This window comes from Berkeleyomyces rouxiae, assembly GCF_048999995.1.
Source record: "Berkeleyomyces rouxiae strain 22BRR77 chromosome Unknown BrBRR77_ptg000004l, whole genome shotgun sequence".
Lineage (NCBI taxonomy): Eukaryota > Fungi > Ascomycota > Sordariomycetes > Microascales > Ceratocystidaceae > Berkeleyomyces > Berkeleyomyces rouxiae.
In genome coordinates this window covers 1,657,571-1,682,558 of record NW_027396494.1, presented here as the reverse complement: position 1 = coordinate 1,682,558, position 24,988 = coordinate 1,657,571, and the positions used below count along the sequence as shown (strand labels likewise).

General features: G+C 48.7%; 2 protein-coding genes across 2 annotated transcripts; both read left to right on the top strand.

The window, feature by feature from the left end:
- Positions 1-5,101: 5,101 nt before the first annotated feature.
- Positions 5,102-6,628, top strand: BROUX77_004677 (uncharacterized protein; the record flags this gene model as incomplete). Its single annotated transcript, XM_073749465.1, has 3 exons — positions 5,102-5,225; positions 5,284-5,645; positions 5,705-6,628. 3 exons carry the CDS (start codon positions 5,102-5,104, stop codon positions 6,626-6,628), a joined length of 1,410 nt encoding a protein of 469 aa, XP_073605134.1.
- A 438-nt stretch (positions 6,629-7,066) lies between these two features.
- Positions 7,067-8,475, top strand: BROUX77_004676 (uncharacterized protein; the record flags this gene model as incomplete). Its single annotated transcript, XM_073749464.1, has 4 exons — positions 7,067-7,102; positions 7,161-7,818; positions 7,886-7,982; positions 8,403-8,475. The coding sequence occupies 4 exons, from the start codon at positions 7,067-7,069 to the stop codon at positions 8,473-8,475; spliced, it is 864 nt and encodes a 287-aa protein (XP_073605133.1).
- Between the last annotated feature and the right edge of the window lie 16,513 nt (positions 8,476-24,988).

The following is a 24,988-nucleotide window of genomic DNA, read 5'->3' as shown; positions in this document are numbered from 1 at the left end:
TGTGGACGTTTTATATTTTGAATTTATAGAAGAGGTAGACGGATACAGATGCAGATACACACAGAGACCATCAGCTATATGCACAATATACACTCACTGCAGACTACACATCAGAGTCACTAAATGCTGTAGCTATTTGTATGCACAGCGCTCATGTTCGTCACAGACCAGTTCCCTCTTGATGCAAGCAGAGTACCCGACAGATACCTGGCTTAAAGTGGCCCCACAGCCATGATCAGATGTACCCTCATTGTTCCTGTCCACACTGCCTGGCCTGCACTGTCGATGCCGCTCGAGACCCGGTTGGGGCCCCTTTCGTGTTGCGGGCGTTGTATGACAACATGCCCGCTTCTTGGTTTGTTACTGGACTGTGTCTTTTTCTTTTTTGCTCATGTGTGCGTGTATTTTCTGTCCCAAACACACACTCACTCATAGTCTCTCCCTTTTATCGCGGGGTTCTTCACCGCCGCAATATATGACTGCTCTTAAATGCCGGCCATTCATTGCCTTGTACCGTGACAGAATAGCGAGAGATTAGCGGCCACAATTGCATTGCTGGTGAAGCAATTGGAGACTAAGATGAAAAATAAGTCGTTATATCTGACTGTCTTCATGCTTGGGGTCTGACAATTTGTTCAGCCAGCCTGTCATGTGACTACAAATATACCGCCTTGTCTGCTGGGGACTAGCCCGGGGCCCGGGGAAAAGATGGGGCTTGGGGGCTTAGGGGCCTCTATAGTTGCCTATAGCTCCAAGGCAAGCCTCCCTGTATTTGGGGAAACAGAGCCTATCATCAGGCCTAAACACATCACGAGGACACCAACAGCTTGCTTCTAGTGAAGGTCATCAGGTCTTTCAGCCACAGCTAAGGTCGTTTCACATGGTAATGGAAACAGGGACTCCAATTCTTGAGAAGATGTTTTTTTATGTTGTCATTGTGGGTTTTTGGTGCAGGAAACAAAAAAAAGCTTGGGCCATTGATACACTCTCCGCAAAGAAAAAAAAAAAAAAAAAAAACTCTTTTGCGCCCTGGCAAATGTTACAATATCTACAAGTTTGCAATGCACAACTAGTTACAGAGATACATGTGGGAATACCACAACACAACTTTGACAGCGGTAGAATAGACAAGCCGCAAGGAAAAAACTTTCTTCGGCTAGATTTGATCCATGCGTCGACCCGTTCTTTAGCACCCTGATAACGAAGAAAAAAAAAGAGAGGCACAATTACACACAGTATAACCGTGATGTATACTTGCAAGGACACAAGAAGCCATGCTCAGATATGCATACAACACCTGCTAAGCCTGCAAACTCTGTCTCGAGGTCCACCCACTGCTCTGCTCTTATCTCTGATCTTCTTGACTTGGCTGTTGGTGTTGCCATGTCTACCATATCTAGCTAATTCCTTTTTTGGCTTTCAAGGACAGCAGCCGGTCAAGACGGTCTCTCGACGAGGGCACATACAGGCACTACTACAAGTGTTCAATACTAGCCACAAGTGTACAAGTATAGTAGCCCGATGCTCATAGAATCGTAGCTGGCCTCTTCTCTCTGCTCGAGACTCTTGTATAACTATAGCTAACTACATGCATACATGCATACATGCATACATACATACATACACACATAACTACGCATAGTTACTTGTCCAAGCATCCGGCCGGCTTCATTACAGGTGGCTCTCGCTCCCATGTTTGCCGAGTGTAGAACAAAGGCCAAGCCCTTCGAGAACCCAAGTCCTGTTCCGTGTTCTGTGGGCGGGCGCTTTGTCAAGATAAGCTGAGCCGATTGTGTACGCTGGCAGGGCGGCATATACATCCACACATACAAAGTTACTTGTATTTGGCCCCCCGTTCCTGTAGCTATTCATGTACATGTACACAGTGAGTGACTCAAGACAAAAAGAACACAGACAGCCGCCACCCATCTTGCTCCCCAGCTTCACGTAACGACATCCAAGCTGATATATATTTTTTAATTCTTTGTGTCCGCTGTTCAGAGTTTTCAAGAGGAAATAGAGACGACAAGAGATAGCAGCCCTGTATCTGAAGCTGCTGGAGTCAAAGCATACAGTCATGAGCGGAGCCGTCTATCAATGTTGGCACGGCAAATTGTGGGTTTTGTCTGGATTCTTGTGGCTTTTTCCGCCTTTTTTTCTGATTAATTAATTGCGTGCTCTGATTAATGTCTGTGAGGAAACCTTTTTTTTTCTCTGATAAAGCTTGCCCTTTGTCAAAGGTGCGCTCTTGTTGCCCCTGCATCCAAGCACATACAAACTTGTGTCCTGGTACAATAATCAACATCTGCAATTATGAGATGTATGTATGTATGTAGCATGTTGGTATCACCTGCAGCCCTCGAGCGCCCACGTTTCAGCTTCGCTTTCTTGCGCGGCTTTGCAGATGCCCAGCCTGTGCTTACTATTTGGCCACATGTATTCTTATACAAGCTTGCCTTGAACAGTCTCCCAGAGCCTCGTCGGCCGTTGCATCCGATGCCGTCTTCTGTGTTGATCAACCTTTTTTAGCGTCTCAGGAACCGGCCCGGTAGACGCTTGGTAGGCCTATTGTAGGGTTAGGGTACACAGCCGCCCTCGCCTGTCCTCGCCTTTTCTCGCGTGTCCGCGCCCTCGCTTGGGGAAATCGAAATTGAGGTTAGTCACAGAAAAGTCACGATGATGGGCCCCGTGATCTGATTTGCATGTTGTTCTCTCCCCTGTCTTCCCTGTCCCGTAAATTTGCAGTTCCGTGACTTGGCACGATCCAAAAAAGCCTTTCTGACTCCAACTTCACACCGGGTGTTCCTCTTCCTATTCTTGTCGTCTCTGCACCCGGCGGAGCTGAGTGCCACCAAGCATGACTTCCGGCCTGTCCTTGCCCTTCCCCAGACCCCAGATTCTCCTCCAGCCAACTATTCCAGTGTCTGACACTCGGACGTGGCCCTCCTTGGCCACCGCCGTCTTCCTTCTGCTTCGCCCTCTCCTCTTCCCTCCCGCTCTCCATCTCCCCGCACTGCTTTTTGGCCTCATGACAGCAGCCTGGTGACGGAATCGAGTTTTCATTACCCCCGAATTACTTGATCGTGCAGTAGCGACATGGTCGTACACATATGGCATTGGTGTAAATCCGTCGAAGGAGCTGCCCAACGGGCTGGACAGCCTGGATTGCCGGGTTTTGTGGGGTAATGTAATGTGAATTTGTGTATGTATGTACATGCTTCTGTGTCTCCCTTTGTCTGGCTCAGCTTTAGGTCCAGGCATCGGGTTACCACGAGTTGTTATGATGGCTGTCATCAAAGCCTGGCTTGGTTCTTTTTTCAGGTTTGCACTGAAGAATCTGGAGAACTTGCTTGGCTTTACGGCTAGCGGCTTACTCCAACATGTCGAAACCCTAGAATTCAGTAACCCTGAACTTGCAGTGAGCGCTCGCTCTAACAACTTCCCCTTTGTTGTTCCAGACCACCGCCATTACTTGCACTAGCCTCCTTTCCAACATACCCACTCAACACTTCTCTTTCAGTACTCAAGAAAGCCCTTGCTGTGTCCGTCTTTTCTCGTTGCTATTTCAGGAGCTCCAAGTTAAGAACACAAAAAGATCACGAGACCCCGCCTTCCCTGCCAGCGCAGCGTCTTCTTGGTCCTTCCAGGTACACCGTAGTCCCCATGGAGTTTGTCCCAAATTACGTACAAACATAGTCACGAGATGTCCTCCGCTCCAGGGCTCGACCAACAACGTGGTCGTGTTTTGCGTTTTGTGTTGAGCCTGTCTTGGTATTTCTCGCTGTCCTGGTTTGGAGAAAGCCACAAAAAGTCACGATCATTGTAGTCACCTCAAGACACATACATGTGCATCTTGTGTGTGTAGTACATAACTAATATGTAGCCGGGATTCAGCAACCTTCGGCTCGCTTGGAGACGATCCCTGAACTTTGCTTACAAAAAAAAACAACCTCACCAGGAACTTGCTCCAAATTTCAACAACTACAAACTTACTTTCCCAAGTTCCCAGAGACACAGTCTCTCTGGCTGTTTGAAGATTTCCATTTTGGGCTTTGGAGACCCTGTCTGAACTTCAAAACATCTCTGCCAAGGAATGGACAGGAATATGGAAAGGGAAGAAGCAAATATTCTACATGGTGTATACAGTGCGTACATACATCCTCATCCCATCATACACTACATCACGGGAGGATGGCTTGGTGTCCGTGCCGAGAAACGACGCTGATGGAACACGGCCTTAGAACAGGCGCTGTCTCTGTCGGTGCCCAATTCCTGCACAGGATACAAGCACGACCTACGTGGTCACCTCCAACTAGTTACCCCTTTCTCCAGGTTCCACCACGAACATTGCAGCTGTGATCGTTCGCCATCCTCAGGCTTGTTCCGGACCAACAACAACTGCTACAATGTAGTTTTTGCCTGTCACAAAGGATCCTGCATATGTAATGGATGAAACCCCAACTGCCTTTTCTCCAGACTTGCAAGTGAGAGCTGGCGGTCAAAAGTAGTAAAACACTCCCAATGACCTCAGAAAGGGATGCTCTTATGTAAACTTTGACGTTGAAAGCTGCCATGTCGCGATGTTTGTTGGCTTCGTCGTCATCTAGCCATGTCCACATGACCGTCTTGTTCAAGTTCCCTGCACAATTGCGAATATCCCATTCTCCAATCAATAGTAGAGCCTAGGGAGTACCAAATGCTAAAAGATCAAAATGACCGCTTCAGGAGCCAACCATGTCCCTTCCCGCCGTCGTGTGTTACACCTAGCATTCATTCGACGTCGTCAACATTAGGGTCTACTAACCAGGGTTAGCTAGTTATCCATTTCGTTTAGCTGTTATCAGCCGGAAAAGGTAGTCGCTCAGAAAACAAATGTGACCCGAAAACTAAGTGGGTGGTGGCAGTTGCGCTTTATGGAAAAAGCGGACACCCCGCACTTTGCGACGGCTGATGGTTTCTTTGAAAAGCTTCGAGTCAATTTTTGCTGTTTCGTTTTCCTAAGATGCCACAACGAATCAAGACATCTGAATCTGAAATTGGGGCTGTCTCCCAGGACTGACTCGGTACCCAACTAACGCGATAGATATTGCTACTGACGGAAATGGCGGTCTTCACGAAGGAGCAGGCGCAGACTTTGGACGAGGCGGATGGCCTGAAGTTTACACGCGATGAGTTCATGATCCCTACCCGGGACGAAATCCTCAGCAAGAAGCTTCCGGCAACCGGTAAGCCGCCCTCCACGCCCGATCTATGGCCGAACCACCGACTAACCCATATCGCCAGCCTTTAGCGAAACTGCCGAGTACAAGACTGTGCCTAAGTCAACCTACCTGGTTGGTAACTCTCTAGGCCTACAGCCCCGCCGCACCCGTGAGCGCATTTCGCAGTATCTGGACACCTGGCGCACACAGGGCGTTCAGGGCCACTTCAAAGTGCTCGATGACTCGCCATTACCGACGTGGTTAGACGTTGATGACCGGGCAGCTGAGATGATTGCGCCGATTGTCGGCGCTAAAGTTGACGAGGTGGCTGTTATGCAGACGCTGACGGCCAATCTGCATTTTTTGCTGTGTGCTTTTTACAAGCCGCAAAAGGACGGCCGGCACAAAATTCTGCTCGAGAGCAAGGCGTTCCCAAGTGACCACGTGAGTTGATGCTGTTGAGAGTGCCGAAAGCAACAAGCTTGTTAACACATCCGTTTCAGTTCACTGTTGAGACGCAGATTCGGCACCACGGACTTGATACTGAAACCTCCATGGTTTGCATCGAGCCTTTGACCGGTCAGAATGTGCTGACTACGCAGCATGTACTAGACTCGATCGCCAAGCATGCCGCCGATACCGCCGTCCTGCTCCTTCCCGGCATCCAGTTCTACACTGGCGAGTTCCTGGACATTCCCACCATCACAGCTGCCGCTCGCAAGGAGGGCATTTTCGTGATCTGGGATCTTGCTCATGCCGTTGGCAATGTACCACTCCAGCTGCACAATTGGGATGTCGATGCTGCGGCCTGGTGCACATACAAGTATCTCAACTCGGGCCCCGGATGTATTGGAGGACTTTTTGTGCACGAGCGCAACTCTATCGTGTCCACAGAGGCTGACAGTGAGAATGCTTCTTCCGGCTATGTGAACCGACTTGCCGGCTGGTGGGCCAACTATAAACCCACGCGCTTCGGGATGGTGAACAACTTTCACCCGGCTGCTGGCGCGCGAGGCTTCCAGCTCAGCAATCCCAGCGTGCTGGACATAACGTCGCTATGTGCGTCACTTGAGGTCTTTGCGTTGGCCGGCGGCATTGGGCCTCTGCGCCAAAAGTCTTTGCTGCTCACCCGCTATCTGGAGACTCTTCTTGACGAAGCTGTCGAATCGAAGCTGCGCCATCTGTACACTATCCTGACCCCCCGAGACCCCGAACGCAGAGGCGCACAGCTGAGTATCATGCTGTCGGATGGGCTGCTCGACAACGTCATGAAGTCACTGGAGAGCGAAGGCGTGCTGGTTGATGATCGAAAACCGAATGTCATCCGCGTTGCCCCTGCCCCGTTATACAACACATTTGAGGACTGCTTTTGCTTTATCAAAGCATTTGAGCGGGCATTGGTGGCCGCCCTCTCATCCCAAGCATAGTTGAAGACGGCGAATATAAAGTCACTACTGTACGTATAAACATATGCTTTTGAGTGGAAGCACCAGAATCTCAATTGAAGAATAAAAAAACCGCTCGACACGTAAAGAAAGAGAAAACAAACCCCCAAACTCACATGTCCTGTGACATCATTGCGATAACCCGTTGCTCGGTGAGTGAATTGTGGCAGACCCACTATTTCTCGGTCACCGGTAAAGACCCCCTCGCCTTTTGTCTATTTACCGAGGATAGGAAAGCGCTAGTGGCGATCGAGAAGTTCAAAGACGACAGAAGAATTGTGTGTCTTGTGAAACCTGGCAACGGGCTACAAGCTATAGAACTGTTTTCTTGTTTTCTGCCTTTTCAGGGGCATTCTTACCGTGTTCTCACGGCGTTTTTTATCCCGTTGCTGAGTCTCTGGAGCCGTCTCTGCCTTGACAATGTCGTTGGAGATTCTCTACATTGCCCGACACGGCGTGAGTGCTTTTCCACGACTTCGTATTGATTGTACGACTAACAGCCTGTGTTTCCAAGTTTCGTACAACCTGGTCAGTGAATGCTGCCACCGGCGAGTATTCCTCTGCCTTCCCATCGCCCACCGGCATCCCGAGTGACCCGGCCCTGACTTCACATGGCGTCGAGCAATCACTGGAACTCGCCGACAGACTCGGAAGCATTGAGCCGCCCATCGAGGCTGTTTTTTCCAGTCCATGGTACCGGTGTCTGCAGACCATCAGCCCATTTGTCAGCGGCCACGGCCACAAGGATGGCCAAGCCCGGCCCAGTGGCCAGACGGTGATTCTGGGCGAGTACGGCCTGTGTGAATGGTATGGCGCCGCGCCGTTTGTGCAGCCATCGCCTGCCACACCGACCGTCATGAAGTCGCACTTTCCCGCGCTTGATCTGCCGTCGCTTGAAGCGTCGGCGGTGCGTAAGCCCAAAGCCACCGGCGAGTTCCCCGACGAGCTGTACGAGCGCGTGCGGGCCGGCCTGTGTGCTGTCGTCGACTACTGCGATGCAAGACAAATCAGGGCGGCTGTGCTGTGTTCGCATGCGGCGTCGGTTATCGTCATGGGCAGAGTTTTGACGGGAGATATTCCCGAGGACATCAGCCGGGAAGACTTTCATGCGTATACGTGCGGCTTGAGCACGTACAGACGCCGACCTCAGCAGCCTTCGACCGATGGAAATGGTAAGCAGCGAGACATGGCTGTGAGCTGGCTGTCTTCGTTGCATGTATGCTAATGTTACGCGCGTAGATACTTTGGACTTGCAAACAGCGCCTGGGAGGAGCCTATGGACTTGCGAGGCAGATATGGATTGTAGTCATCTTTCAGGTGGCGAGGAGCGTGGATGGTATGTATTTCTCCCCAAACCTTTTCTTTTTTTCTTTTTCCTTTCTTTTCACTCCTCGGACAAGATACTGCCCCACAGATCTCTCGCATATCATTATTGCCTGTTATAGTTATTCTCGCTTCATTCCGTGTTCCAGCCTCCCTTGCATTGGCTGAATATTTGAATATGCGGATTCTGCGAGAAACCTGTATACGGTGTTCTTCCTGCTGATATATTCACGCGTGATTCTCGACTTTTCTCGTGCAGGGCTGTTCCCCTCAACATTCCATCCCTGGAGACAAGAAAGCAACATCCGTCCCATCACGTCCTCTTGCCCCCCTCTTTCCGTCTCCCTTGAGATCTGCGCTGTCTTTGTCTCCCCCTTCCTTTTGTCCTCTCCCTCTGTCTGTCGGAAGTCGCTAACAGTCTATCATGTGTCAGGCTATTTAGCGGAGATGAAGTCTTTGAGGGAGCTGTGAAACAGCAAGATGACAGCACAAGGTCGAGGCTGTAAGGTGGTGATGTATTTGCGAGAAGGTGGCGTCGTCTCGGACAGGACGTTGCAATGCAGCGGACTTTGCATGCACCAGGTATCCAGGCTGTGATGATGCTCGTCTCGAAGGGGGTATTTTGAGCTTGTCGAGTAAGAAATTTCGTCGTATGTCGAGTAGGGCTTGGCTTGCATGGCGAGCGGAAACCTGTATGCATTCTGCCATCAGATAGGCCAGTAGGATCTTGTATCAAAGAGGCTCGATGACTAACGGCTGCCATGTTGGCGTCGAAATATGAAAGCCACCGATGGGTGGTCGGAGGAGAAACCCGAGGACTGACATCTCGGCCGTTACACGGCCATGTGATGTCTTACACGTATGGACTTTGTAGCTCCGTGTTTGCCATGATAACAATGTAGCGGACTCGACTTTCGGAAGAGAGTTATGTCCGAGTTCCAGCAGTAAAAGATATCCTTTAATCGCTGCCCTTTGTCTGACATGCGGCGCTCAGTGTTGAACAACGATGCACAATGAAAACGAGTGGTTGAGCGTTTTCTCCTGCCGATCATGCCTCTCTGGAAGTCAAGGAAAACAAGAAGAAAAGAAAAAAAAAAGACATAACAGAAATGATCCAACGTGTCAGGCTTGTCGGTGGAAGCTTCGGCAGACTGGCGTGCGGACTTCCTCGACGGGGAGTTGTTCCCGCCAGAGCTCCGGGGCTGGAGAATCGGAGCTGAAGTGACGACTTTTCTTAGCTGATAGCCCTTTTGTTTTCTTTGTCACTTAGAAATTAAAGAGATGCAGCTGGACCAGAGCCTTCGTCTCTAGATATGGGTGCTGCAGCTTCTTTCGGCGCTTCTTTGCCCGCAACAACTTGCCAATGGTTCAAGCGTCTGTGACATTGCATAGTTTCTTCTTCACTTCTCTCCCTTTCTGGCATCTTCTGTCTTCAACGCACGTAAGATTCTCTCTCTCTCTCTCTCGCTTGTCCAAGCCAACTTCTTCTATACAGGTATGCCGGACAAACACCAGCCCCTACAGCATCTCATAGTTGATTTCCTTTTTTTCGGGGGCCTTCTGCTACAGTAGCTTCAGCCAGCCCAGACATAATTAGAACGCTGTCTTGAGATAGTGCTCAGCATGTTGTAGGTGATTCTGTTGCATACAGGGCAACATGTTGGAGTGTAACATCTCACCATTTCTGATGCTGTGTAAAACAGGGTAACTCTGTGCGGCCCAACTAATCTGCCGTAGCAAGACCATGAAGTATGATGCTTAGTGCTGGGGAGTAATGGCAGACCACGCAGCTATCAAGCTTTGCCAGGTAATGTAGCGGTGACCAACATTCCTCTTCTTGGGATCAAGTGCCCCCGCCGCCCCTCCCCCGTTGCTGACAACCTGCAGATTTAGAGTCAACGGCAACGGTACATTACATACTTGTGTCTGTACATACATACATACATCACCCACATATGCACAGTCAAAGGTTCTTCTGGGTTGACGCAAGCAGAGGGGCAACGACCCACTCAGACAGATGCTGGCCGCCATTAAACCATGTGGCTAATAGAGCGAAAGGGCGAAGGGGAAGAGAGGAGGAAGGGAACGATGATGAGGGCAAGATGGGGAACAGCGATTATTACCGCGCATAAAAAACACAGGCGCCATGCAAAGGTAACAAATGCTCTTTGCGTCATGCCCGCCCCCCTATCGCCAGCGGGAGGGTTGGCTCGAGTTCACAGCCAGGCCCACGCCGGCCTTGTTCCTCGTGCACCAACTGTGACTCTTCGACGGGGACATGGCAAAGCACGGAACCTAGAACACGGGTCGCCTCTCGCCTTGTTACGAGTATCGCCAAGTCTACAAGGACAACCAACATGCCCTTTCAAGGCAACGGGGTGGGCAGAGGGGCTTTGGCTTTCTTGGCTCCAAGACACCCGCCCACCCCTTCTTCTTTCTGTCTATTGGATCGATCGAGCCTCACGGACGAGAGACCGACGTCCAGCTAGGACGAAAAAAAAGTGCGCGAGTACATCCCAAGTAGATTCTATCAAGATCCGGCGCAAGCCTCATTGGCTCAAACGCGAAATGGTAGATGGTCACATTCCCGTCATGCCACTCAAGATCAAGATGGCAATTCTAGGCCCCAAACAGCACAGAACAAAAAGACGCCAAAGCCCTATTAGGCAATCGGAATAAAGGCTGTGGGATGGATGCAATGCACCTCAGTGCAGAATGTGCATGTGTGTATGTATGTGTGTGTGCATTTATCCAGATATGGGCTGTTGGCACACTTGGTCCCGGTCACACTTGCTCGCCTCGTCACCAACAAAGGGTAACAGAGACAATGCCAGCCTAGTGCCGAAGCTTGAATATCTTTACCTGTACGTTGATAGTGATGTGTCTGATTGCTCAGCCCAGCCAAAAGAGGGGGGAAGGCAAATAGCCGCTATCGAGTTGGCGTTACGTCGTCACCAAGACTCGGCTATAGAAGAGGGGGATAGGCATATATGCCTCTTTACACAGAAAACTCGGAAGCATGACAAGTGGAGTTGACGAGCGGGTCTCTGGCCAAGGTCGGATTACATTTGCACAAGTGCTTGAATTTGCTATCAAGAGTTAACCGACTGTCAAGTATTTGGGTCTAGAGGCAGAGTCTGCCACCCCCTCACGAGGTTAACTGCCTCTGCATTGGCATAGTACTCTGGTATATTAAGAAGCCTTGTACAAGTATAAATGCGTTGTCATGGGTGGTGTTGTCTAATATGTAGGTAATTTACCAAGATTCTGGACGGGTAGGCGGAGCTGTCGGCAAGACCTTCTGCCTCTACCAGTTTACAAAGAGCTCGCTGGTTCTGTAATGATCAAACATCATGTAGTACAACAATAGCACAGATTCAGCCCTCCTCAATGTGCTGCGCCATTTCCTTTCGGCTAGAGCGACAGGATGGAGGGCCTGCGAGATGGTAAGTAGCCGAAGGAGACCTCTTCCTACTTGGAGTGGGTGGTAAGAACAAAGGATAGATGACGGGCTGGACCTGGATTAGCCCGACTTAACCTTCCTGCTGTCACTGGGAGCTGTGCCTGCATGTACAGATAACCATTCTTCTACATGTTGCTGGCGCAAAGGCCCAGGACTACTAGAAACGGACACTACGATTCATCTGCCACCACCAACAAAGCCTCAGCCATCCCTAGAATGATAGCCATATTCGTGTCCAACCTTGTCTGTCCAGCCCGAGCCCAAATCTGAGCCTGAGCCTGTGGATTCTTTGGGACTGAGGGTCGTTGGTTGATCTGAGACTGATCATCAAACCTGCAAGCCCAGTCAGTGAAAACGCCACCCCTAACTAACTGCACTCTTATGGTGGTCTTATGGTGGCCTAGCATACCCTCCCTCTAAAGTGACGAGCTCGGCGGACCGGGATTAAGTGACATGGCTTCACAGACGAGGAGAGGGGTAGAGCAGGCTCGCAATGACAAGCATCTACAAGAAAATTTACCCAAAGCGAGCGCCGTGACGAGGAAAGGCGACCAGGAGGACGCCTGTTTTCAAGGGGTCTTGTAGCACTCTATAACAGTGCTGCTAATGCTACTAGTATGCATACTTCTTCTCGAGTTACAGTTGACTAACTAGTTAATTCCAAAGTACATTCGAAACTCGTGTCTCGTACGACCAGCTTTCTCTCGCCTTTACCAGAGGGGTGAAGCATCCGGACCTGTTGGACCCAGAACTAAGCTACACGTCTATCTCGGTGTACTGGCAATCTTTATGCATCCACATTCGGGCATGTATGACCACATATAGCGACAAACAGCCACTCCCTGGGCCTTACCGAAGCTCGAGGCTCTGTGGGACCTGGAAATGCTCTGGAGTATCACAAAATACACACGGGGTACAACTGGTGGATGGACCAGCAGGTGAGTTCCGTGGCACTGTTACCGTTACTAAATTGTTGCTCAAGTTTAGATCTAGCCGCGCATATTTTCGACTTGGGGGTATATAGGTGGGACGCCGGTTGGACTAGAGTAGCTTCCCAACAACGAGTTTACCGCCCTCACTGATAAATGCAACGTGCATGTTTGTGTGTGTGTGTGTTGAGATAGCTCCGTAGAAAGTCTCTGTGCGGTCACCGAGCATTCCATGCGTTGCATACCTCCAATATTTCATTTACCAGAGAGACGGACACACTGTACACTGTTACGAGTCTGCTCCCAGGTCAGGGCATCATCTGTTATAGCCATGCCTAGCCATCTATGTGTGGATGTGTGTATACGTTACATACATACATGCATATATATGTTGGTGATCTCGAGACGTCCCTATATACGTCAGGCCAGTTGTTATGTACAAGGCTAGGACAGGGTCAGAAAGCCGGGGCAGCCTACACATACACAACGTGTATATACGCGAACCACCTTTCTGTTCACTGCCTTCTGCTTTGCAGCCAACTTGGAGTCCCTCCTTGCTCTTCTTGCCTCTGTTTGAACAGCCCTCCTCCATTTCCACTTAAAATCTCATCGCCAAGGATGTCTTCACAATCTCATTGGCTTTGAAGACCCGGGAGAACGGTTGTGGTGGAGTGGAGCACTGCTTCCTGTTGTCTCTTTTCTGTCCGTTTTTTTCTCTGGCTGCCACTTTGGATATACTCACATACAAGTATGCATGTGTAGGTACTTGCTTCAGAGGTGAACGAGCATGTGTTTGTTTTGCAATGCAAAAATGCCCATGGTCAAGCGCATAGCCAGGAAGATAAGAGGATGAGAGGCAAAGGAGGAGAAGAACTCGGATGTAAGAGGCGCTTGAGGAACCAGAAACAAGAGATAATAACCGAAGACGAAGAAGCATACACCAGCGAGTTTTGCGTCTACATGGCTCGGGTCCTTTTTTTGCCTGCTTGCTTGCTTGAATTCTCCAACCCTCCTTGCTGTGTGATCGGATTACGCATAGCGTATATTTGGAAATGTGACGAGCGCATAATCTAACTAAAGTGCCATGTCATCGACCATTACCCATTGAGATTAATATCAGTGGCGGGTGTCAGTCAGTTGACAACAGGCACAGGAACAGCTTAACACGAGCAGTTCGTTCATGCTTCTCGACAGGACAAGCAAAGAGATTAGGGTTGTTGGAATAATAGAAAGATGGAGAATGCTTTTATTGTCAGGGAACTTCCAAATCCCGCCGAACGCCAAGGTCAAGGCAGGTAAAGCTCAGACGCAAGTACAGGTCTAGATCTCTATGATTTCCATAAAATGGGACCATTTGGCTGAACGAACCATGAAGGAGCTGGAGAAGCAGCAAGAGAAGGTTAACTAATATATTTAGCAGCGACTTAAATATTCCTAAAATGCCTTGTCCGAGTCCGAGGAACTAGCATGGGAGGGGAGAAGGGAATGGGTGGGCCAAGGCTTTATTTGTTTTATTTTCTCTTTTTTTGTTTGCCAAGCTGGGTGGGGGTGGGCGGACGGACGTGGTCGATTTTGCACTTCTTCCTCTTCTTCAAGGAATGGGGGTGATGGGACCTGTTGGTTGAAGAACGAACTCTGTTGTTAAAAAATACCATTCATCTCGGTACCGCGGCTGTGGTAAATTGGGGGGCGGTATGGTAGGGGGGCATTTGCTCAGATCGAGTCTTTGAGGACTCGACGACTCGACGACTTGAGGTCAGTTGGTTGTTGCTCGTTACGCCTGTGTCACGTGTCGGCAAAGCACTGACCTCTCCACTTGCCCGAATTGCCAGATTATCTGCCGGATGGCAAGGCAAAGAAGCACAACACAATGAAGGGGGGGGGCTACTGACCCGCTGCGGCCGCCCACGTTACTGAATCTTCATCAGACATGACGCTTCAGACCAGCAGCGCACTGTGTAATTTACGGTGCTAAAGCATGCGTCGTCTGAGAGTACTTGCGTGCTTTCTTGTCTACTTGTAGCCAAGCGCTTCTCGGTTGGAGGCGCCGCTGGCTATACCAATGTCTGCTTCCTGCGCACCTATTCGCTTCCTGTCCCTTCAGTTCCCGCTGCCACGGCCTCTCTTTGTTCTTCTCGTTCCCCCGTCATGTTAAACTGTCTGTTGGCTCCACATTCAAAGCGGCGTTACGGCCGTACAAGTATTACTGCTTCTATAAAATACGTTAAGTGCAGAATGATCCTTGTATCAACTCCACTTATTCTCTCTTTGTCTTCCTTGTAAAGCCACGCATGCCTTTTCTTGAAATCACCCTGTACCACCCCCCTTTAATGAGGCCCTTTGCCTGTCTTGTGATTCTTCGTTGACACTAACAGGCACCGTACTTGCATCCAAGTCCTCATATAGCCATCCAGGTCTTGCTATTGTTTTGTCCGACACAATGCTTTGCGTGATGCGCCTTTCATTCAGCCAAGTGGCACCCGTCTCTCACCGCAGACTCGCCTCACACGGCAGCTCTCTTAGATCTGCATACGTATCCGTACAAGTATCGGTTCTTCCACTGAAGGTGATTAAGTGTAGCCGGAAGAACCATCAGCCTAGCACAACTCAAGCTGTAAATCCGTTCTACAGACCCCTGCTACCCATAAGCTGCGGCCCTGGGTAACTGAGATTTAAGACTCTTTTGCTTGCTTTTAAATCTAGATTCAGATTCAAGCCGCTGTTGTGACGGATGTCTGGATGATAGGCTTGTCCTTTAAGAAAATCGAGAGTTGGACGACGAAGTGCAGAGAGGAAATGAAAAAAAAAAAAAGAAAGTACATCACTGTAATTACTTAGACAAAAGCTCATATGTATGTACATACATTCATGTAGCTTCCCGTGGGCCCAGGCCCGCCAGAGGTGCTGTCTCCGCCTGTGTCCTGGGGTTATTGCGCATGATAAATGTTAAAAACAACCCCCAGATTGATCTCCTCATTATGCCCTATGTGGTCTCCTCGGGGAACTCACCCGTGAGCCTAACCGACCATGGGCCAGAGGCCGATCTTGTGTCAATTTGGCGATGGCTCTCTCTCTCTCTTTTTTCTCTCTATTCTCATAAAACAACAAGCGGGTCTTGTACGAGAGAATTGCAAAAGAAGCCGGGCAAGGGCGCAAGACACGGTTGAAACAGTGTCAGAGAGGCCACGCAGAGGAGGAGCATGTATTACACTAAGCAAGCTAAGCTAGCGCGCCACCATACTGCACTTATACCAATTCGATGTATCGACCTTCCAGGCCCGTTGGAACACAGGATGAAGTCCGGCAATGCGGCAAGGCTAGCTTGACAAATACCTAAATTGGGAGAGAAAAGAATGCCCTGGAGGAATGTACAGCAGCTGGTAGGGAGCGGCCGTGATAGTAAAGCCTCCCATAGTCTATCTTGCACAAGTACTTTATACCCTGAACACCATCAAAACTGGCCGGTCGAGACCGGTATATTCAAACTCCATTTTGTTCAGCAAACAAGAGGAATGGATAGTGGAGAAGACCTGTCGAGCGCACAACGACTTTAGGTTCTGTTGCCCCATGTAGCCCCCATTATACTTGCAGCCTTGTCTCCTCCCTAAATTGCATTGAGTACATCGGGCCGAAAACATTAAGTCGTATCACGGCAAAAAATAGTCAAGGTTGAAACGTCCACTACTACAAGTAGACATAGACACCCTCTACCTAGCTCTGGTGTACACAACCTCAACCCTCCCATATCAGATATCTCCGAAATTGCATCAGAATACATTCTGTGTGTTTCAACTCAACACGTTCACTCTGTGTCCTTGCCTCCCTCCTTCAGACCGCCTTTCCTCCCTTCGGTTGTCAGATACATACTTGTCTAATTTACACCCAAGTGCACGCATACTACCGCCCCGAGTTTCTGCTGCTTCTTTCTCGGCAGTACCGCACCTAGCCGAATGAGAAATCTATGTGAAACAAAGGGCAGAACCACCAAGAAAAAATGAAGGCAAGGGTCAAAAGGGATATGTATGTACATATGTACATATTTTGTGTGTGTGCATACAAATTTCCCGGCCACAAGGGGAAACTTTGCCTGAATTTTACGATAAGAGCGTCGCATTACCAGCCACGAACACTCAAGACCACCTGGCTAGATCATCTACTCTCATGTAATGTGCGTTGGTATTTTTCCAAGTTTGATCTATTTGAGTCTTGATATTGGCATAGCTATGTAATATTGAAGAAATGAAAGAAAGATCTTTATAGATACTTAATAGTTAATTGTAGTATTTACGTAGTAAGCAGTCATCTCATCGTTTCTCCTTGCGAATATTGCTAGCTCCAAAGTCTTAAATCTGATGAAGATTATTACAAGACAACAGCCTAGTCTCAAAGAAGCAACAGCTGAAAGATGTGGCTTAGAACAGAAGCTGGTACAAGCCAGGCTGAAGAGAAAATCACGGCAGCGAGATGTCTTGTGAACGTGGATGACGAGGGGCAAAATAGACTCGAGATGGCACTTGTCAGCCACCTCTTGACATTGAAAGAAAGACACAAAGACGCTGGAAAACACACTATTGCTAGAAGACATTCGGATCACGACACATGAGGGGATGTGCCAAGGAGCTAGTGAGGAGTGTAAAGGTGGAAGCGTGAAGAGACAAAGAAACGAATTCCCACAGGATAAACAACATGAGCATAAAGAGAGACCAGTTCTGCAAAACCTGTAGAAGCGTCGACAGGCAGAGGTCGAGCCAAGCCAAAATCCTTCACCCCTGCCTTGTTTTTTTCTTTCTCTCGAGTCTCATTTTCTCCACAGTCTATCTTGGTAGCTGCCTTGTCTAGCTTAGATCACAGCTAATTGGACGGCCCGTCCCGCCATCTTGGTAACGAATGATATGACGTTTTAGCGCTAGTGCGAGCATCCCTGCTTGAAGGATTTTATACTTTTCCCCTCTTTCCTTTTTCTTTTTTTTTCTTGTTCTTTCTTCTGATGTTTTTTTCCCTTGTCATTCCCATCCCCAAATTGCCCCACTTGTCCCCTATGCTGTCTTTGTCGCTGTAGTTTTCTTTTTCATGAGCGAATGTTCAGTTGAAGAAAAAGGAAAACAAAAAATAGAGAAAAACAATGACGAGCGCTGGAGTTCCGGATTTGCCCCCCGAGACAAAGCGGTTGGCTAGTTCGTGCTTGGTAATTGGCCTCGACTCAATTTATTTTGTTTTGGTGACAGGCATCGCAATATGGACAAGGGCACGGGGCACGGGGCACTCACATCCACGCATACATGCATGCACACAGCGTCCGCAGAGGCGTTGTATGCAAGCACAGGTACAAACACAACAGTAATTCTCCTTCTATGTGTAGCTGGCTCGTCTGTGGTTCAAACCGCAATCAGTATCGAGGGCCCAAAGAGCGTCTCTGTGCGTAAACGGAATACACTCCAGGAATGCACGTCCAGTACACACAATGAGTAAAGCGACCAACAACAACGGGAGCAACAGCACAGGCAACTATACTTTGTTGGGCAGGTATCAATAATGGAAGAGTTGGCCTTGCTAGATGCACCGGATGGGTGGAAGTAAGGATTACCATATCAAGTATGTAGCATATAGCATGGACTACGGGACATGATCTGTGCTCGTGAAGAATATCGACCCGCTATGTCTGTCGTGCTTATCGCAGCTTGCGTAACCAATTTCGAACCAACAAGACATGTTTTTAGTGCAAAAAACCAATTATTCAGTCAGCCTTCTGTGCCTCTATACTAGCTTTGGGTGCTATGAATCTTGAATCTGGTATATATCGGGATCCAACAAGGACCCGACGGCAAGCCGGAAGGAGTGGTAAAAAAAAACGACTGCTCGCCCAACAGCCGAACACCTGAAAAAAACACAAAAAAAACGCCCGACTAGAGAGTCGAGCGCGGAAAAAAAATGCTTTTGTGTTTAATTAATCCCCTACGGAGAAAAGAAAAAGAAAGCGGACAGAAGCAACACAAGGAGAAGGAAGATCTTGAAGATAATGCCCAAAGAGCGTAGAAGCAGCGAACGGACTACGACGACCTAACCCAGTGTCCCGTTGGTCAAGTGCATACTTTGTAGTATTTGAAATAGTTAATGGAAATGGAATGGGGGGGTTAAGAGACCCAAGATCAAGGGGGCTCGCACTTTTTGCAGGCAAAGATCGCTGTTGAAAAAAGCATACAATTACATACTCAAGCAACGCAGCAGGGAGCAAGGATACTGAACAGGTCAAGCGGTGATAGCATGGAACAGCAAAGATAGGAGGAAGAACAAAATATGTACAAAGACATGTACCTTTTGTATCATGCAATAACAGCGGGAAAAGTCCGAAAGGGCCTCTGTTCAACTTGGCTGTGGTTTGTGCACCTCTAAGGACAAGAACAAGACACAACACGGGCTGTGATCGATGGGATGGGACACTGTAAGGTAGCAGTTTTCCTTACGAAGAGCAAAGAGAAGAGACAGGTCATATGGTAAGAAAGTATGAATACGTTCATATTGTGTTGTGAGTTGCACTTGTCGGTATTTGTCCTGTGCAAGTATGCGTCATTTGTACTTGTACAACCTGAAGGCATGAGGGCTTAGAGACTAACTAAGAAGGGTTATAGACAAGGGTTAAACTATACCCAGGCCTGCTTGTAGCGTGGCATTTTGATTGGATGAAATCTCTTCCTAAAGCGGACATCAAGTGCAACGCAGGAAAAGAGTGGGGCTGCACTCCCTTTCGTCATGGAGCATCATGAGGCATGGGCAACAGTAGTTGCCATGTCTATACTATGAATAAGCAGAAGCAGATAAAAGGAGGCTGTGGAAAGAGATTATCGAAGAAGATCTTATTACTACACGTCAAGCAAGGTGTTGAAAATCAAGAGAAAAAAAAAAGAACAAAAACAGAGCAGCGAGAACATCTGGCAGTCCCCACACCAAGAGCCTGCCGGGTTCTTCTTCCCCGCCCCAAAGACGCTCGCTTGGCTGAGGCTTCGCTCTCTCCTGATCAAGCAGCAAGCTCTATCTGCAAGGTATTTCTCACTCCCATGACTATGTCTTACTTGATTCCACATCATTGCATTGCATATGTACACTGTTTTCTCCATTCTTCTTCGGCCTTGATCCTGTGGTTAGTTATCGCGTTATCAGGTAGTCACGTCAATGTGTGGTGTTGGCTGGCGTATAAATGGGCCATGCTTGGAGAGGCAATCTTACCCTGAACCTACTGGTCTGCTGGTAATGTACTTATGCCTGCTTGCATTTGCATATGCTTGTATGTATGTACATACAGGCATTATACATGCAGACTGGTACTGTACGAGCATGTGTAGCAACTTGTCCATGTTCGTACGTATACACAGGCATACGGGTATCCTGTTGCGATGTATAACATACTGGGTTGATTGGTCATGCCGAAGGCTATTGACGGAAATGGATAGTGTAGGCTGGCCCTGCCCGATTAGGCACTGCAGGCCAAGAGGGCGAAGCAGATGAGTCGAGACGCAGCGAGCGGCGGCAGCGGAGAAAAGTGAGTAGTGAGAGCGACAGCGACAGAGTGATATAGCGCATTGTGTGCATATGTTTGCGGACAGTGCAGCAGCACAGCGCAGAACAAGTGGAGTCGGCGGAGTTGGGCCATGCCCCCCGTATTCCCTTGCCTTCTTTCTGAGCTGTCCTTGAAGTGTATACCCTGTGATGACAGTATCTGGCTGCAGCACGTCATCTCATTGCAAGATACATGTGTACTCAGATACACACAATGCGCTGTGAGTTTCAGTATACTGGCCTACACACACGGGATGCTGAAGTTGTGTTTCTGAATGGACACATAACTATGTACATACATCATACCTGCATGTAGAAGTGTCGGTTTGGCGTCCATTAGCTGTGATATCCCAGCCCTGTTTTTTCTGCTACTCGGCGCAATGCGCCACGCGTTACTGTCAGACAGAATCTGCGTCCTTCGCTCCATGCAAGCCAGCCGTCCATCTATGTTGGGGTGATGGAGTGACATGGTGTGCATCGCATCGTACCACGCAACTTGCTTGCTTCACGAAGCAATTTCTTCAGATGAACGCCAAAACATTCTAGATGAAATAGGGAAAAAGAGTTCCAAAGACCAGGTTGAGTACTACTTGTCAGAGCGGTCAGATTCATGCATGTGGTGTAATTTTTAAGAATGCCATCTTCTTTACATGCCCATTCAGACAATGTTGCTGTCGTTGCGTACTTGTTATCTCGATACTGCGCCTTGAATACATACACTTGACCCAGTAAGAACATACACGCGTGCATGAAGTTGAGAACAGCACTTTCAGCCACTGGCCTGCACGGCGCACAACGCATAGGTGTACATCTGCTTGTATGTCAATAGCCAGGGGAGGGACAAGGAAAGAAAGGCCATGCCAAGAGTGGAGCAAGGTGCAAGAAGAAGCAGGATGGAATTACTTGTGGTTGTTGATAAGAGGCAGAAGAAGGATCACGGGGAATGGGCCACGGACAACGGGGAACAGAGGGCTAGCAAGGGCCGGAATGCAAGTGCTCCGAATGTGGTAGAGGCAAACAGGGGGTTGAGGCGTCCGGTTACTTTTGCGATATGGAGACTCGGAGGCGACTTCGGGCGGGGCTTATTTCGAGAAAGAAAGAAAGGGGAAGAAACGTACAGACTACATGGTGTAGAGCTGCCGAATATGCAGCGTCGAAAAGGTGAAAATGCGCAAAGACGTGTTCTACGATGCATTGTTGATGCACTTGTTCACATGCTCCAATGTCTCCCTGGCTCTTTTTTTTCTTCTCTCTTTTTCCGCACGTTTGAAGGCTCTTAGAGACAAAAACCCTTGCCGTTGGCTGTTAAGATTTAGATCTCTTCTTTTCTGCTTCCTAGCAAGAACGGCCACCTCTGATTGGCCAGACAAGTCCCGACACAACGGGAAGGAAGTGGGGCTAACACAGCTCGCCACAGGGCCTGAGACCCACGACGAACTTTCGAGGGACAAAACAGATGAACAGACAAAAAAAGAAAGATGAAGGCTGAGAACTAAAGAAGGAAAGAAAAAAAAGGAAAAGGGAGATAGGGGAGAGAGGCTGACAGAGAAACTTTCTTGCAACGCACGTTAGACTATTCAGGCGCACATTTATCCGCCCTTTGGCTCACATATACATGGCTGCAAAACAAGGACTCCATGACGCCAAGATAACTGGACTCGAGGTGTCGAGAAATGATTCCAAATCGGCGGCTAGATGTAGCTCGAAGAAGAATGGCAGACTATCTGTAGCAATGGCATGGTCGCTAAATGCCAGAGAGTAACCATAGTTGGTCACAACGCGCTGATCTATTCACTCGCCCTTCAGCGTTAAATTCTTTTTTCTTTTTGATAGTGTGCCCTATAGAACTCCTCTCTCATCTGCAATGCCTTTTTGTGTCTACACCTGTAATCAACTACGCGCTGCTAAAATTGTTCACAAACCAACCCACAAGCTGGCCTCTTTTTCTTCTTGGCACTCACACGGCTGATTCTGCTTTCTTTGATTGTTTATGTCCGCTCGGAAAGGCCGCTGTGACTATGTGATTGCGGAGTAAAGGGAACAGGGAACTGAAATCATTGTGGGCTAGTTACTTTTAACTAGTCAAGTAAATTCACACAAACAGCGGCCAGAAACGTCAGACCGGTCGAGGTCGGGGGCTTGCTGCATCGTGCATGCATGACTGAACAGTCGCAGCTGTAAGCTACATACCTGAGTACTCGCTACTGCTAAAACAGTGGCTGTGATTGGACCTGTGATTGGGTGACTTTGAGTGCCATCGAAGACTTTCTAGTGTGAAAAGCGCAAAAAGGCTCAGGGTGCAGAGAAAATCGAAGAAGCTAGAGAATACCGCTAGAAGCTAGACTTGGAGTGGTCCAAGCGCAGGATTTCTTTTTCTTTTCTTTTTCTTCTCTCTCTCCTTGCCTTGCCTTGCGTCTTTTTTAGCCCTTTCGTTTGCCAATCTGAGAGCCACCTGCAAACAAACGCCATGCAGCAGCAGCAGCCCGCCCCCCCCCCCCTGCAGAGCGATAATCTTATCGACTTTTCTTTGTCGCTGCCGAGAGAGCAAACAGAATACGATGTGATGATTCTGCGGACTTGCTTGGGGCTGATAAACAGCTCGCCACGTCGAGTCAAATGTCGACAGGTGTGGATTTTTTAACGCCAACACAAACAATGCAGTGTCAAGGGGCAATCACTAATTAATTAATACATGTCAAGTCTGGAGGAGATGCCGCGATGAGCCCGAGTGGCGTCAAGCCGGGAGCCAAGCATTCTTTGGTTTGCTGTCGTTTATCAGACCATGTCTGTATGTATGAAGTAACTAGACAGGTATAGTTGTACATCTGTATATATAGACACATGTGGTTAATTGTAGATACATGCATATGGGAATCCCCGCTCTGCAGTCTGGTCGGGCGGCTCAAGTCAGTTCTGTCACCGCCAGATCACAGCAAACCTGGGCGTTGCACTCCAGGTTGTCAAACGATGTTCCCTTACGTTTCCACCTGGCTTCTTTTTGCTTCCATCGAGCCATGGCAGCCCATACACATGTATGTGTACAGATGGTGGTAGCACCTGTCGTTGTGTCGTTGCTGCAGTCTTGTACAAGTACCACCCTTAGTTCTCGTGGCCGTTGTAGCACACACGCAAAAGGACAGTGGATTTCAGGGCGCCCTCAGCCTTGCGTCCGCTTGGGACAGTCGACCTGTTTTTTTGCCGTGGGGTGTAAATTAAGCCACGAGTTATGAATACTTGGCTACGTCCATGTATGTACACACATACATTTGTCTACATTCTACGGTTTGTGTTACAGGACGAAGGAAAGAAGGCTACAGAAGCCGGATGGAAAGCCAAACAGAAGCTGCTCGAAAAGGAAGAGGAACACGGCGGCTTGGAAATTGCAGGTACGACAAGGTATGTGTGTGTGTAGTAGTTACTTAGTGTGTGCACACCTTGTTGGTGTAGTGGAATTCATGCCTCGGAAAAGAGGCTCAAACTTGTGTGAGGAGATTAAAAGCGAAAGAAAAAAAAAGAAAAGAAAAAAACACACACACACACATTCAATGCCCCTCCCCCGTCCCTCCTCAAGGCCTGCATGTGTTGTATATACATCCATCTAAACGGCCACACTGAGCACTTTGTTTATGCCTGCAACCAACGTGATTTTTTTTCCGGCTTGCTTCACACATGGCTGAAAATAATTCTCCGCGGAATACTATGCACACCAGTACGACTCTTTGTGCACTTAGAGTTGGAGCGCAGCAAGCACGTATCGTCTCGCTAGCTAGCCATCCAGCCATAATGCCGAAATCGCGAAGCAGAGTGCACCAGGAAAGAAAAGGAGAGCCATGGCGTCGCCTTCCTAGGTCTCGATCGCCTTTGCTACCGTACTGGCGGGTCGAGATGCGAAGAAAGTGCCTTGGTCTGGCCTGACCAACGGTGACGGGATAGGCTGAGCAGGCAAGCGAGGTATTAAAGATGCACCACCAAAGAAAAGAGCGGGTTTGGGGGAGAAAACGCCACACAGGTCCAAGTCTTGGTGTTTTACTTTTCCAAGACAGCCCAGCCCGTCAAAGAAGACGGACGGACGCTAGTCGACGTGATGATGTGATGCTTGGTGTGGCGGACAGGGCTACAAATGTTCAAGTCCTACACACTTCAAGTCTTGACACGAGTCCGGATACTTGTCTAGTCTACAAGCATTTTCCAGATCTTGTGTACATGAAACCCAACACGTCCGCAGAATACTCCGCGGCTTGCCTCCTCCCATATCGATAGATGCAGCGCCCCCTTAAGTGCAGCACTGCTTGTTCTTTGTTCTTTGCCTGAGCGGGCTTTTCATTAGTCACAACAAATACCAGCTGCGAGAACAGGAAGCAAAAAAAGAAGCACAGAGGAGCAGCAACAAGAGGAGGAAGTACAGGAATAAAAAAGTTACTCCATTCAAGTCTTGGCTGACATTGAGGTCTTCCTACCTCAACAAGTAACTATACAGATAGAAGCAACTAATCACTTAGAGAAGAATCAGATTGCGGGAGTTGACTATCGATAAGGTTATAGGGCTATCCCAGTTAGGGTTCAATTCCATATTTTCACGACAAGCTTGCAACCGCATCTGTATAACCGCATTGTGTATTATGGTCAAAACTCTATGTTTCCGTGCCTGTCTGCATTGGCTGACTAACCAATCTGTTTCTTCGTCTTCGACTCCCACATTCATCTGTTACGTACACTGTAGTTATACAAAGACAAGAACACCTGTACACGTCCAAGTTTGGGGACTGCCAAATCAACCACGAATGCACCTAAAAGGGGGCGGATATCAACTTCTAGTTAAATTTAGAAACCGGCTCTCTTTCACTTGCCCTGTCTTTGATGCTTGTCGCTTGTCAGACAAACAGGAAGTCCAGTCCCTCAGTATCAAAGCCGTGATGTGATATAGCTCTGCGTATAGCAGCACAGACAGATGGTCAATCCACAAGGCTCTTATTTTCCTCGGTGTGCTCTTCATTTATTTCTCCTTACGTTTACTTTTTTTTCCCTTCTCGCCCCCCATATTACACTTTTTTTTGGTTAATTTACTCTGGCTTGCTC